Below are 13,729 nucleotides of genomic sequence, written 5' to 3'. Positions count from 1 at the left end.
TAAAATATTCTGTGCTACTAAAAGATGCTTGGCTTTTATTTCCCATCAGTATTTCAGATTCCAGTCATTCAAACTAATGTGTGAAAATGCACCTTCAGGCACAAGTAGAGCTACTGGCAGGACTGAGACTTAAATATCAAATTAATTAAACTCTGAATGGTTTTCCTTAATTTACATTAATAATTTGTTTACAAATGCATTAAAATGAAAATATCTGGAAATCATTGCTTAGTATTGCCCTTTCATGTCTATCCCACCCGCCCTTTTTTACTTCTCAACATCCACGCTTCATCTGCTATGCCAGCGATGTCAGTTACAAACTCACTCACAAGCGTACATACACTTGAGTGCTGCTGCCTGCTTTCTGTGCATAATACATTTTTCCTGAGCTTATCTGCAGCATTATTTTCTACCTTAGTGCAAAATATCTGCTGAAGAGTTACATTTACCCTGAGGTTTGTAAGAAAGTTGCTGACTTGTGGAAACAAAAATAAGTATTTGGGAATAGAACCTGATTGTTTAACTTAATTTAACAAGTGTCAGACTGATTAATTACTTGCTACATCCTATCTTCCCTATGCTTTCCTCATGGAAGTTCACATTAAAATTTTCCTCTTTTAAGAAACGTTGAATACATTGCAAGCACAACTAGAAGTAATTCATTTCAAAACTAAAATCATCACTCTGGTACTCTGCAAAGGAGGCAATGAGGCATAATGCTAGTTTTATTAATATAGTTCCCTTTCCGGCTGAAGGCAGATTTTGAGACTAAGAACAGGGACAGTTACATTTGTTCTCAGCACGCCTCTATTTCATTTACAAGCCTCCAGTTCTACAGACATCATGGTCATCTGTCCTGCAAAATGCTTCCATCCTTTCTCTGCATGTTATTACAGTGATGACACTTACAGTGCTCATTAATGAATATAGTTTATGAAGCATTTTATGACTCATCTTGTTCTTTATGAAAAATGTGCTTCACAACTCTTTCCTCAAAAGTTTCCTCATCTGAATGGCCTTATTGGTCTTAAAATTTCATAGCAGAGAATGGCACTGATGCTCTACCACAGGTTTTAGCCTTGTTGCACTGCAAAATACGCAATGGAAGCACCTGTTTTTCTTGTAGTAAGTATTTAAAGAAATTTTCTGCAAGAAAGTAGAACTCTGCTGAAAGCAAAAAGATTGTACAAATCATTTCCAGAAAGACAAGGATTAAAAAGTACCCACCGTATAAATTGTCTGGGTAATAAGGGAAGAATTGACTTCATGCCAGTTTTGATGGTTAGCTTCCCGTTTATCCATATAATAACCAAGGATTGGTGAACCTCCACTGTACCTCGGTGCTTTCCAGCCAAGGGTCATTGAGTGACCATCACAGTTCAGAAGTGTGATACCATGAGGATATGATGGACAAGCTATAAGAAAATAAGCATCCTGAGAGTTAGGACAAAGTCTAAAGCACTGCAGTGTTGAAGTTGTTTGGTGTTTTTTGTATTGCTTTTGTTTTCTGCAGCGTACTGCTGTCAGTTGCGTATCAGTAATAAAGTAGGTGTAAAGCTGCCAATCAACATTAATTTTATCTCTAAACATACATGTGGATGCTTTTGAAGCATCTGCCAAATGTGCTGCCCTCTCAGCAGAGAGCAAAAAGGAATAGATGATCTTTGGTATGGAAATGGCAATGCGAGCAAAAATGATTCCAGACTGAATATTATGCGTGAAGATTGAAATGGACCAGAAGATCTTTTTCTGCTAAGAACCAGGAACCAACTGCTCAAGTAATTTTGGAATACAGTAAGAATCACCCAATAAGAAAAAAAAAAAAAAAAGGCTATGAACTTGAATGAAATGAAGTCATATGACTATCTGATCTATGGCCTTCATGTTTTTTCCATCCTATCCCCATATTTTATGTCTACTTCGGACTGAGAGTGCTTTCTTTCCTATAAGGAATGGAAAATATTTAGAGTTTTACTTGCTTAACCAATGCTGAAGCAGAAAAGACATTTCCTTCATGACTTTCCCTGCATGACTTTACACCCATCTGTAGCAAAAGCAGAAATGATACCCAGGCATCTTCCTAGAGATGAAGAAAACTGTTTCCCTTTCTAGCAATCTGTTTCATATTTGCCATCCGTGCATGAAAGTTTGCCTGAAGATATCACTTTCTTGACCCTGTTTTACTGCAGCCAGTACAGGCTAAGCACCTGCCTCTAAAGCTCATCTGATATTTTCAGTTGAATTACCTGTATAACCTGAAAGAATGTGATTTACCTCATTCAGAAGATAATAAGTTATTAGAGGCCCTTAATACAGTCCCTGATCTTCCAGCTGTACTAGTGATCAGAGTGAAAACAGTTATCACCAGAACTGACTTTTTGTTATTTTTTTTGAAAGTGATATTACACTCTGAGGCCATAAAACACGGCCTTTGCAATTATTACCATTATTGGTAAATAAGAATGACCAAACTCCTAAAAATGCCCTTAAAATAATATCACAGAAAGATTCTGGCCACACTAAGGTAAGCCACCTATAAATAGTCCTGTAAAATTCCTGTTAAGACTACGGAAATGGGTAAAAGTCATCCACATCCTCTAAGTGTGTGAAAGGTCCATGTGCTCTGTGTTTGGTGACATAATGCATGCAATCCTCATCTTCAAAACACACAGTGACAAAAAGAGAAAAGGTAAAAGTGCATTTACAACATAGGGGTGATAGATGTACAAATGTCCATGCACCACCTACCCATATGAGACACACTTTGTCCTAAAAGAATCAAATAGAGTAAGTTTGTCAGTACTATCTCATACAAATTTATCTTCTAGTAGTCATTCTGAATGATAAATCTTTTAGACGATTTTGTTCTGACAAGTGCGCCTATTAGTCTTCTTCTCCAAAAGACAGGGGCTATCCAGGTGGGGAAAAGGTGTTCTATTTTAAATTTTTCAGTATGAAACTCTGCAGAAAAGAAAATGGGCCCATGGTAGCCTAGTTCTACTTTTTTGTTCTAAATAACTATCTAAATAAGTATCCAGCCTTTCACTCAGCATGCGTAGTTCCCACTGAATGTTGCATAACGGATTGTACTTACACTGAAATTTTGTTTGCAGGGTACCAGAAAAGCTAGATTATGATCTAACCTGTGGCAGCCAAAGGGAATTTTCTGCTTGGTTCAGCCACACAGTAATAAAGTTTCCTGAAACCCTTCTAGACAGAGCAGATTCCATGCTAATCTGGTTTGCACCACTCCAAATCACCTAGAAGCTGCTTGTCTAACTTAATCAAGATTTACAGTTTCTTTGTTACAGCTGAGGAACAGAAGGCAACCTGGTCATTATAGTGAATCTAACCCAGGGTTTCTAACAGGCATTATGAATAACCTTTTTTTTTTAACATTTTCTTTCCAACAACCACATGCTATAAATGTCACTAAAGGGACATGCTTGATAGCTGCAAAATGTACTGTTATAATAAATGAGACCAAAGGAGTTCATTGCTGAAAATATGTAACTCATTTCAGAAACAAGAAGCTGAGTTGCACAGAGTCGTACTTACTAAGGGCTGCCTGTACTGTTATAGCCTCTGATTCCTGTGAGTTTTCACTGAATCCTACAGGATTCACCGCTTTCACACGGAAGACATACTGCTCTCCGGTTTCCAAACCATGAACAACAAACCTGCATTAAAATGAAATAGCATCATGTATTAGTATCTATTTTATAGGAACCACTCTGTGCTGTAACATGAAATCTTGGCAACAGTCAGAAAGCTCAACTTCATGAATGCTTAACAAAGGAAAATATTTCTGAGAGAGAAACTGTAATACAATGACATGATGTAGTACAACATAATTGGATGGGACACTGGAACAAGTGTCACAGGGCTTGTTAAATTGTTAGTGCTGAGCTACCAAGTCACATAAACTATAACACATTCCCTCTGAACAAACCATAATATATTCCCTCTGAACTTTGGCCTGTTAAATTCTAATCTATTCTGGGAAGGGACTATATTTTTCACCGCATTTTCATAGATGCCTATCAAAAATAGCTTTCAGGTTTGATCTGAGTTTCTAGGTAATTAGTGTAGCAGATAGTCAGAACTGTCTTATTGTAGGATATGGTCACATATGACCAAATGAATATTTTTTCTATTTTTGTTCCATCTCAGTCTCTCTGACCAAGAATTAGTCTCTACTTTTTCTCTAATCGAATTCCTTGACTAGTCGATCAAAGGATTTAGCAAAATACAAACTCCTTCCAAAATTTATTAATAACTGACAAATCACTAAACAACAAAATATGCTCATTATATACTCATAAGAAAGTATAAATTACACATCTAAACTTTACATTTGATGACTGATTCCAATAAAAGTAAGTATGATTGTCTCAAAGGAAATTAATTGAAGAATCACATAATGAAGTGTGATATTCCCAAAAGGGACTAAGAAATCATCAGCAATACAGACAGGACGGTGTCATGACAAGGGAACTAGAAAGACGGGCTACTGTCCTTTACCAATAGATGTAGCAGATCAGGGGGTCCTGATGTTTCTAGGATGGGACACTTGGATTTTCAGCACAGCAGTGTCAGCAGCTGAAGCACTTTCCCCACCATGTTTATGGCAGACATGGCCTGTCCTTTTGCTCAGGTGACCATGAACCACGGGAAAGCTTCTGAATTCCCTCCCCTTCTTGTATTCTTCCTCATGTGCATCAGATCTGTTTGCCCCGTATCATGATCCAGACTTTAAAAAAGGCATTTTTTTATCCTTACTCTTGTCCAAGACATACAGAATCATGTCTCTAGAACCTGCTCTTATAACTCAGCATCATGGAACAGACAAAAAACGCTTCTCTTTGGAATTAAAAAAAAAAAAAAAAAAGTGAGGGGAGGCAGAAAGTCTGTCCTGCAATCTGAAAAACTTAGCTTTTAGAATCTCCAGACTGGGTTTCTTCACACTCCTTCAACATTCACCTTCCATGATAACACTGTTGCTCAGCATGTAACTTGGCTTAAAACTATCCTAGACTTTTCAAACCTCCCCAAGATACAGAAATATTCTCAATACCTGTTATATTTAATAGGTTTATGGTTGCTAGGTTCCCAGTGATTTGATCCCACCACAGAATAGTCAATGTAGTAGCCATATAAATTCTCTTCATGTTTCGGTTTATCCCATTGAACTACCACTGATGTTTTTGTATTCCTTGTGGCCACTACCCGACCAGGTGCAGATGGGACAACTAAGAAAAAGAGAGAAAACATATACTGTTATGAAATACATAAAAATAAAAGTAAGCTGAGGTAGATGCAACACCATATACTTTTATCCTATTTAATCACTACATCATTGACTTCTACTGTATTAATGTTGCTATATGATATATACTTCAGCACATTTATCTCACTGTAAGTCTGAATCCTTCTAGATGTGTGTGTGTGTATATATTTATTTTTCTATTTGTTTACTTAAAGTAAACTTACTTTAAGCTATGAGGCTCCCTTGTCTCATTTTATATAGGTTTTCTGAGGAGTGAGTTGTAGGAGAAAATATTTTCACATATCAGTGTGGCATACAGATATGAAAATGTTCTCTCTCAAAAGTTCTCTAAACTGAATTGTCAGTCATGGATTTGTCCAATTCTTGAAAACTGCTGACAATGGAGATTTCACAGCTTCCCTGCACAACCTTTTTCAGCCTTGTACTCTTACACCTTTTTCACTAAGAGAGTAAGTCCAACCTGAATTTACTAACCTACAATTTGTGGCTGTTGCCTTTTTTTTTTTTTTTTTTTTTTTTGTCATCTGGCATTGCTGAGAACAATTTGGCACCATCGCTTTGTACATCACCAAACAGCAAGTGCAGCTACTTCTACCTTTCCTCACACGTCAGAACCTCTAGGCCCCTGGTCATTTTGTTTGCCATTCAGTGGACCTCTCCAGTTCCTCTGCATCCATCCCTCTAGACTAAGAGAGCTAGATCTGGAACCAATACTCCAATATCAAACTCAGCAGCACCAACAGAAGTGGAAAAATTATCCTTGAATCTGTTGACTACAGTTCTCCCAGGGTAGCATAGTACGCAGTTCAGTTTATACACAATGGAAGTTCACAGTTGATTTATACTGATCTAAACGCCCTGAATGTGCATAAATAGGACCAGAAACATCAAGATCTAAATGGAAAAAAAATCCTAGTATGGCCAACACACAGTCTGTACACTATAAAATATCTGTCTGAGCTTTCATAATATACGGAACTAAGGCAGTGTCTGAGCTTTTCATGATAAGATAAGAGAGGCATTCAGCACTTGCCTACTGAAGGCATTTTAGTTTCCTCAGACCAATATATTGCAGCATGAAACAAAAGAAAGACAACATTTTTTTCATTTAGTCTTTCATTCTCAAAATGAAAAATAATACTTACACACTATTGTACTTTATGTGGTAAATTCGTAAGATCAAGTGACAGAAAGGTACCTACATTTAGGGGTTGATGTTTAAGTGTCTACAAGTACACGTTCTTAAGCTATCAAAATAGTCAAAGAGTTAGGACTTAATACAGTTACCCCAAAAAAATCATTTAGGGACATTTTAGAGCAATTGAAACTTCTTTTTGAAGTTGCCAGATAGGACTCAGGAGATACTAAATACCTCTGAAATGGCAAAGTGAAAGCATTTGAAAAGGTATTAGATGTCTGTTTGGCCAACTAAACTAAGCCTCTGATCGGTGGTTGGTAGAGTCCTGAAAATGATTCATCTCACCCCAATGTAGACACTCCATAGCTAGGTGCCATAGGGCAACTTATGGCAACATCAATCACCCTATCCTCCAGGCTCCAGTTGCCACAGTGAGAGCAGAGGCATCTAGACCATCTGTAGATGCCTACATGGAAATATCTAAACTTAGATGTTAATCTCAAACTCAATGCTCAATTCAGTTGCACAATATTAAGTATCATTTTGTATGGCCTAGGATACCACCTCCATTCTCTAGTTTCTGCTCAAGAGAGAAAGCTACTCATAATTCCTGTGCAATAATTGCCATCCACATTAAGTTGTCTCAGCTACCCTCACGAAAGTCAAATGGCTCCATGTGCAGACAACTAAGAGGAGCCATGTGTGTCTGATGTATTTTAGCTCGGGTGGTAAACTCTATCTCTGAAAATACACCTGCAGTTTCTCTTTAAAATAGCATCTTCTGCATTCTGCTTTCAGCTATAGCTATAATTTATTCAGAACATCTTTCATTAACCCCTAAGGGATAGCCTATTTTCTGTACTAAGTGAAATAAATACAGTCTTTTTCTTCCTTACTTTAGGGAATGTTGAATGGTTTAAATAATTTATATGCATTAATGAGACATCAAATCAAGAATACATAAAAGCAAAAGATGTTTTTATTTCATCCTGTATAGTTACAGATTAAGTTAAAGGTAACATTATATTTTTTTAAATTATGGTGTGCTGCTATGGTGACAGCTGTCAATACGTAGTGCTGTTATATATGACCTTTGCAAAACTGCAAAAATAAACCAAATATTTGAGCAACAAGATGAATTATCACTCCCTAAATTTTCACTTGTGTTTTTTTAATGTGCCCCAAGATAAATTCTTCACTTCCATTTGGAATGTTACCACTGAATATCTAGACTAATTTTCTCCTGTCCCTGAAATCTACTCATCTGCAAGCCACAGGAATGCTGCACCTGCAGTAATTTGCAACTTAGAATACTAAGAAAGAAACAAAAGGCTACCTTAGGTAGTTTAAACTGTAGAGAATTAGGTAGTATATAATTACCTGAGCCAGACAATATAATTACCTAAGTTAGCGATTAACCTGTATTACCCTATTTTTAACAAGTTACATCAGCAGAGCTCTCTGAAGAATGAGTAACTAAAATTCATTTACTTTTTTAAACAATTCTTGGTCTCAACAAGGAGACTTGTGATCATTAGGAAAGTTTTTGAATGTTTCTAAAATTTAGCATCTTGGTTCACAGTATTGAACACAAATCTATTTGATTAATATTATCATTATACTAATCTAATTAGAATGAGTGTTGCCTATTTCCATTTTGCAAAGTATCAGTTATATTTAATATTAATGCTTTATAATTGATGTCTTACCAACAGTATCTTGTGGTTGAATAGGTTCTGTGATTTCAGATGGATCACTGATGCCATGTTTATTTGCTGACAAGACTCGGAAAACATATGATTTTCCTTCTGCAAGGTCAAACACTGCATAGCGAGGAGATTTTACTGCAACTTGTGCATTGACTCTTTGCCAGCTTCCACTGCCAACCATGGACTATAAAAAAAGAAAAAAGAAAAAAAAAAAAATGCTGTGACTCACTTCTGTGAACTGTCAAAAAATGAACATACTGCTGCATTGCATCCTGTCATTAATTTATTTAAGACCTATAAGAGAAGGATCACTCTCAAATGTCTCACTTTAACATATGCAGATTCTCATAGCTCAAGCATACCATTACTCTACAAAAAAGTCTGAATACCTCACTGTCTCCCTGCCTGTCTAGGCTTCAATATATGTACACTTGTACATACAGCTGGTCTTCAGTTAAAGCCATGACCGTCAATTTGATTGGTCCCAAAAGAATTACTCTCATGTCCTGCAAAACTCACTTGAACATTCAAAGGTTTGGTATAAAGCCAGCAAATCGTAATCCAAATTCTGCAGAAAGGTAGGGTGGAGGATGTTAGTTCAGTTACGGCTTTATCTTTATGTATTCTGTTGAGTAAGGTCATGTCCCTAAAGGCATTCATCAAATGAAATAATTACTTTTGAATATTCTCAATGCAGCAGCTGAGCTAATCATCATCACAACTGCACATGGAAGAGAGCCAGCACACCAGCACTCTGAGAGAAGTCTGCTGTCCATTACGTTCCCCAGATAAACTGTTGACCCAAAACAAAAATTACTCATGGAATCTTTGAGGAAATTTAGTAAAACCCAAGTGCCCAGTAAATAGACTAAATAAAATTTCCTTCGAGCACAGAAAGGTGCATACAAATCAAATGTTCATAAAATTTTGGAACAGAGAGTCTGGGAACAAAGCCCAATAGACTGTGAACCTCTTAGAGGAGGAAAAGTGTTTCATGGGTGCTTGGAAACTACCCTGTATATAATAAGGCCTACCATAGATAAATAATAAAAATGTAAACAGCTGGAGCCCGTATACCAATATCTTTTTCATAGATACTGAACCCGTTGTTATCAACAGAAAAAAAAAAAAAAAAAAAGAAAAAGAAATATAACATCCATTCTCTTCATAATAAAAAGTGAGAAAATATGAAATAAACATGATTTTGTCATGTATTTTATTTTCTGGAATGAAAAATGTTAATTTTTGCATTTCATTTTGACAGAGGAAAGAATCAACATGACATTTTAGTCTGTAGTTTGCTTTGATTTATCTGTTAAATAGTGATTTTAAGGAAGCATTGCTTTACAGCACAGAAAACTCATTTCCATTTTGTGTTTCTTGAAGCCTTTAGAAATTAATTGTTATTCTTCAGGACTGAGTCTTCTTTATTTGAAATAAATTAATTAGAAATTGTGCTTTTCTAAATTAACAGATGACTACGAAAAGCAAAACAACCAAACCTTTATTTATGAACTGACTGAGCTAGTCATATATATAAGTTATTTATATTAAAAAATATTTTAGATTCAGGTATTAATTAGTATGATGAACTTTTATTCTCATAACAGCCTTTTAGTACTCATTCTCACTTTCCCTCAGTAAGTTTGGCATTTAATTAAGACTTGTTTGTTTGTCATTGCTCTATACTGTTTCTGGAACTATAAAAAGCGATTTCTGTAAAACAAACATATATATATATATATATATATTTTCCAATTCATACATTTAGAATGAAATTCAGCTAACCAGGTGTAGGTGTTCGCTGAATGAAAATCTACGTCTTAGCTTTTTATCTTGGTTATTTCTGCATATTCTAGAAACAATGGGGTATTTGCACACCAAGATCTGGTTCAAAATCCTTAAACGAGTATGCTTGAAATTTATAGATAATAGCAGAGGAGGTATGCAGCTAGGAATAAGTATAAGGAAGACATGCTATTAAAATAGATACTTATTTCTATGAGAATTTTCTTTACTTCTTTCGAATGTGAAATGCAGAGTGGGAGAAATCATGGACATGCTTGCTGGAAAATTTAACTAGTGACTGGACTTCACTTTACACCTATTTGTTCTACATCCAGCAGTTAATAGATGATGAAGAATGTGGAGATAGGCTACAAAGGTCTTTTGAAGTGTAGATTTTGATGTGACTGAAAAGAAAGAGGCAAGATGGGGGCTGCAAAAAGAGGAGTGATGTGAGCTGAATGACTGGCTGGGAAATGAACTTTGGAGGAATGTGCTGAACAGATGTGAGAAGAGAAAAAAATGCGTGGTAAGGGCCTGAGAAAAGGCTGTTACAATATTCAAGATGCAAATTGAACGTGTGGCAGTTTTAAGGGCAGTTTTAGTGCTTGTGGATCATTAAGAGGGGGCATATGCTAGAGGCATAATTCATAAAAACTAAGTATAGTTTGGCATGTAAGAGTTTTAGAGGTCAGGTATGAGGCCCAACTTACGAGGGCAACTTTACAGCAAGAAGGAAAGATTGTGACCTCTGGCTGTAATCCAACATACTTAATTTAGAAACCTGGCTCAGGGACAGATGTATCTAAATTTTAGTAGCTTAGATGGGAGAAGAACAAACCTCTCCTACTGTGATCACTGAAGTCCCCTGTCAACTCAAAGAGAAGAGCAAAGCATCCATGAAGACTACTAGGGAGCAGTGAACCTGAGACAGGCATCTGCCTCTCCGCTGACCTTGCAGGGAATAGATTGGAAATGTCAGGGTGTAGCAGAGGGTGCCATAAGCATGCAAAAAGGAAAGTAAGGATCAAATTATGAGTCACCATTTATTCCTTGCTGTACCACAGGACTACCAGAAACTTTTCCTTAATATAGTCAGACTACAAACTTCCATTCTTGCCTGTAGGACTGCAAAAGCTTAAGATGTTTCTTTTCCAGTCAACCAGTACCTTAAATATGTAGTTTTCCCTCAGTTTAGACAGCAGTAAGCAAACAGCACAGGGGCATCCTTTTCCCCAGTCCTCATTAATTCATGTAATAAGACATTCAATTGTTTGTGCTTCTCTAACATTCCATTACCAAATCCTGCAAGACCTCAGAAAGTGTTTTATTGTTTATTCTGTAGTTCTAAAAATGAGTTAGACACAGCAATGAAACACCTTATAGCCAAGTGCCACTGTACAGTACGGTACCTTCTCAATGAAATACGTCACTGGCTCCCTGCCACGGGGAACAGGTGGATCCCAGCTGAGTACAACATATGTTTTGCTGATTTCTGAAGCATGTACATTGGTGGGAGGGCCCGGAATCTGAATATCACCTGGAAGAGCGATAGATTTAGCAAGTGTTAAACAGCAGATTAACCCCTGGGTCAGCACTCATGCTACAGCTCATCTTTCTGATCTCCCACCCTGCAATGCAGTGCTCGGCTATTAGGGGCTGAGATATCATCTGCCGAGTTCAGTTGATCACTTCAACTAATTTTTGAGAAATAAAGCATCAGTATTAAAAGCTAGTTTTTTACTTTTTTTTCAGTAGAAGTTAAATACGCCCCCACAAAATCTGTGCATTTGTCATTTTCTTTGATAGCATTTGAATTACTTCTATCTGCTGGGCAGACTACCTTGGAAAAAACCTAGTCACTACATGCAAAGGAGAGTTTTTTTGATAGAAGACTGAAATCTAAAGAGTTATTATGAGAAAATAGACTGGAAGAAGATATCTGGAAGGGAAGTACTGTACGGAGAAAATGAGCTTGACACAGAGCAAAAAGCACAAAAAAAAGCAGAACCTATTAGCAAGGTACCCTGTAAGGTGATGGTATCACCAGCCATATAGTCTAAAAAACTTCTAGAGACTGTGGAACAAAGACATAAAAATTATGTCACCAGCCCACTGGTGACTCCATCTATTGGAGTGTCCTGATCAAACCCCTTTCCCTACAATCCCACCTGCAGGGTTGGCAGGAACTCGAGGCCTGTGCAGGCTGGAGGAATTCATTGTGGCCCTTTGTGGTCAGTCACCTACCACAGTGTAAGAAGAAGCTATTTTCACTATCTGAGGAATTTCGATGGTGTAAAACAGCACTAGAGGGCAGTGGGTCCTACCTATGAGAGACCACTTGAGGAATAGCTACACAGCCCTGAAGAAGGTACTTCTTGTTAATAGGTCAGAAAGTGTAATTCAGCAGATACTTTTTTCTTCCTTTTTTTTTTTTTTTTTTTTAAGGCTTGCAATAGAGAAAGAAAAAATTTTTGTTCTTTTAAGGTACATTTTGCCACTTCTCAGGCTAGCAAGGAGCGTATTTCTTCTCAATGCTCCGGATTTGACATAAAAAAGAGAAAAATGCTTCAGTAATAATCTCTAAATCAGGGATGTGATGTTTTAACAGTTTATAAACATCTGTAGAACCAATCAGGCTCAAAATGTAGACTGCAGCTATTTCATCATACCCATTTCCCAAATAAAACCCCATTTTTTTAAAGCAAACTGATATATCCAAAGAAAAATTATTTTCTCTCAGTGCTTTCTATGTTTAATTTCCTACAAATACACTTTTTCTTTAAGAAAGACCCATGAATCACCGGAGTTTAAGACAAAAATGCCTACAAAGCCAAGAAAATTACGATAATCCTTCACAGCATAATGCATAAAGTAAAAAGGTTTCCAATCGGTTCCACATAAGTAAATCTCAACATGTTTTCTTACATCCTTGAAAACCCCAAAGCTGACATAATTTGTAATGATATAACAGGATGGTACAGCCTACTCTCCCAGAATGGAAGGTTATCCAGCACATTCGTGACCTATGAGATCATTTTTTCAGAAGTGGTGTCCAATCTTGCAGATGAAAGTAATGATCTATAAAAGCAATGGTATTTGAATATTCACACTCTTTTATTAAGTATGCACATTCATGTAACAGAAATCCAAATATCATTATTCATGCTTGGGCCAGAGTGGCCATTTAATGCCTCTGATCATTCTCAGGCAATCCTGAGAGCAGGAGTATGTTCTGTGAAGCCAAACAAGTAAGATAAATGTATTCTGATCCTATAATGTGATTCTGATCCTAGAATACCCATATCATTTCATTTAGGGTACCACTGTAAAAACAGAGAAACTTCATCTGTCCTGCCTGTGCACCGGTGAAACCATTTAACGTCTGATTTTTCTTCAAATTACACCTGTTCTCCAGTGGTTTCTCTTTTACTATATTATTATTGGCATTACAGGTTTATGACATTTGTGAAAGGAAGTGGACAGACTTTCTTATTTTACTACTGAGCCCGTATAGTTAATATTTTTGACAGTTTAAGTGAAAAGGTCATTATCCAAGCCAAAAAAACCCAAGCCTACTACATATAGAAACAACCAAAGACAGAAGAAATTCAGCTTTATCTCAAAAATTGGCAGTGATCTCTCCAGTTCTCCTGAGGAAAAACAAAATTTAGTGTATAACCTTAACCTTAAGAACAACCTCTCTATTCAGATAGATATATTAATTAAAGAATCAAGATGGATTGCACAAATTTTTATGAAAATGGAAATAACTTGCTCAGGTCATCAAATTCAGTCTAAAAAGGG

General features: G+C 36.6%; 1 protein-coding gene across 4 annotated transcripts in view; it reads right to left on the bottom strand.

The window, feature by feature from the left end:
* Positions 1-13,729, bottom strand: part of MYOM2 (myomesin 2) — an 82,780-nt gene that overhangs the window by 36,710 nt on the left and 32,341 nt on the right. For 3 of the 4 annotated variants that reach the window (XM_005506797.3, XM_065056035.1, XM_065056034.1), the window contains exons 15-20: positions 11,335-11,462; positions 8,138-8,321; positions 5,078-5,252; positions 3,559-3,680; positions 2,749-2,769; positions 1,228-1,415 (exon numbers count right to left, since the gene is read on the bottom strand). In XM_005506797.3, the coding sequence (XP_005506854.2) occupies positions 1,228-1,415; positions 2,749-2,769; positions 3,559-3,680; positions 5,078-5,252; positions 8,138-8,321; positions 11,335-11,462 (818 nt within the window). The remainder of the gene's footprint in view (positions 1-1,227; positions 1,416-2,748; positions 2,770-3,558; positions 3,681-5,077; positions 5,253-8,137; positions 8,322-11,334; positions 11,463-13,729) is intronic. The other variant, XM_021293580.2, reaches the window with a different exon arrangement.

The sequence above is a fragment of the Columba livia genome, chromosome 3 (assembly GCF_036013475.1).
Source record: "Columba livia isolate bColLiv1 breed racing homer chromosome 3, bColLiv1.pat.W.v2, whole genome shotgun sequence".
Classification (NCBI taxonomy): domain Eukaryota; kingdom Metazoa; phylum Chordata; class Aves; order Columbiformes; family Columbidae; genus Columba; species Columba livia.
The sequence above is the reverse complement of the archived record's forward strand: the minus strand, read 5'-3'. Positions and strand labels throughout refer to the sequence as shown.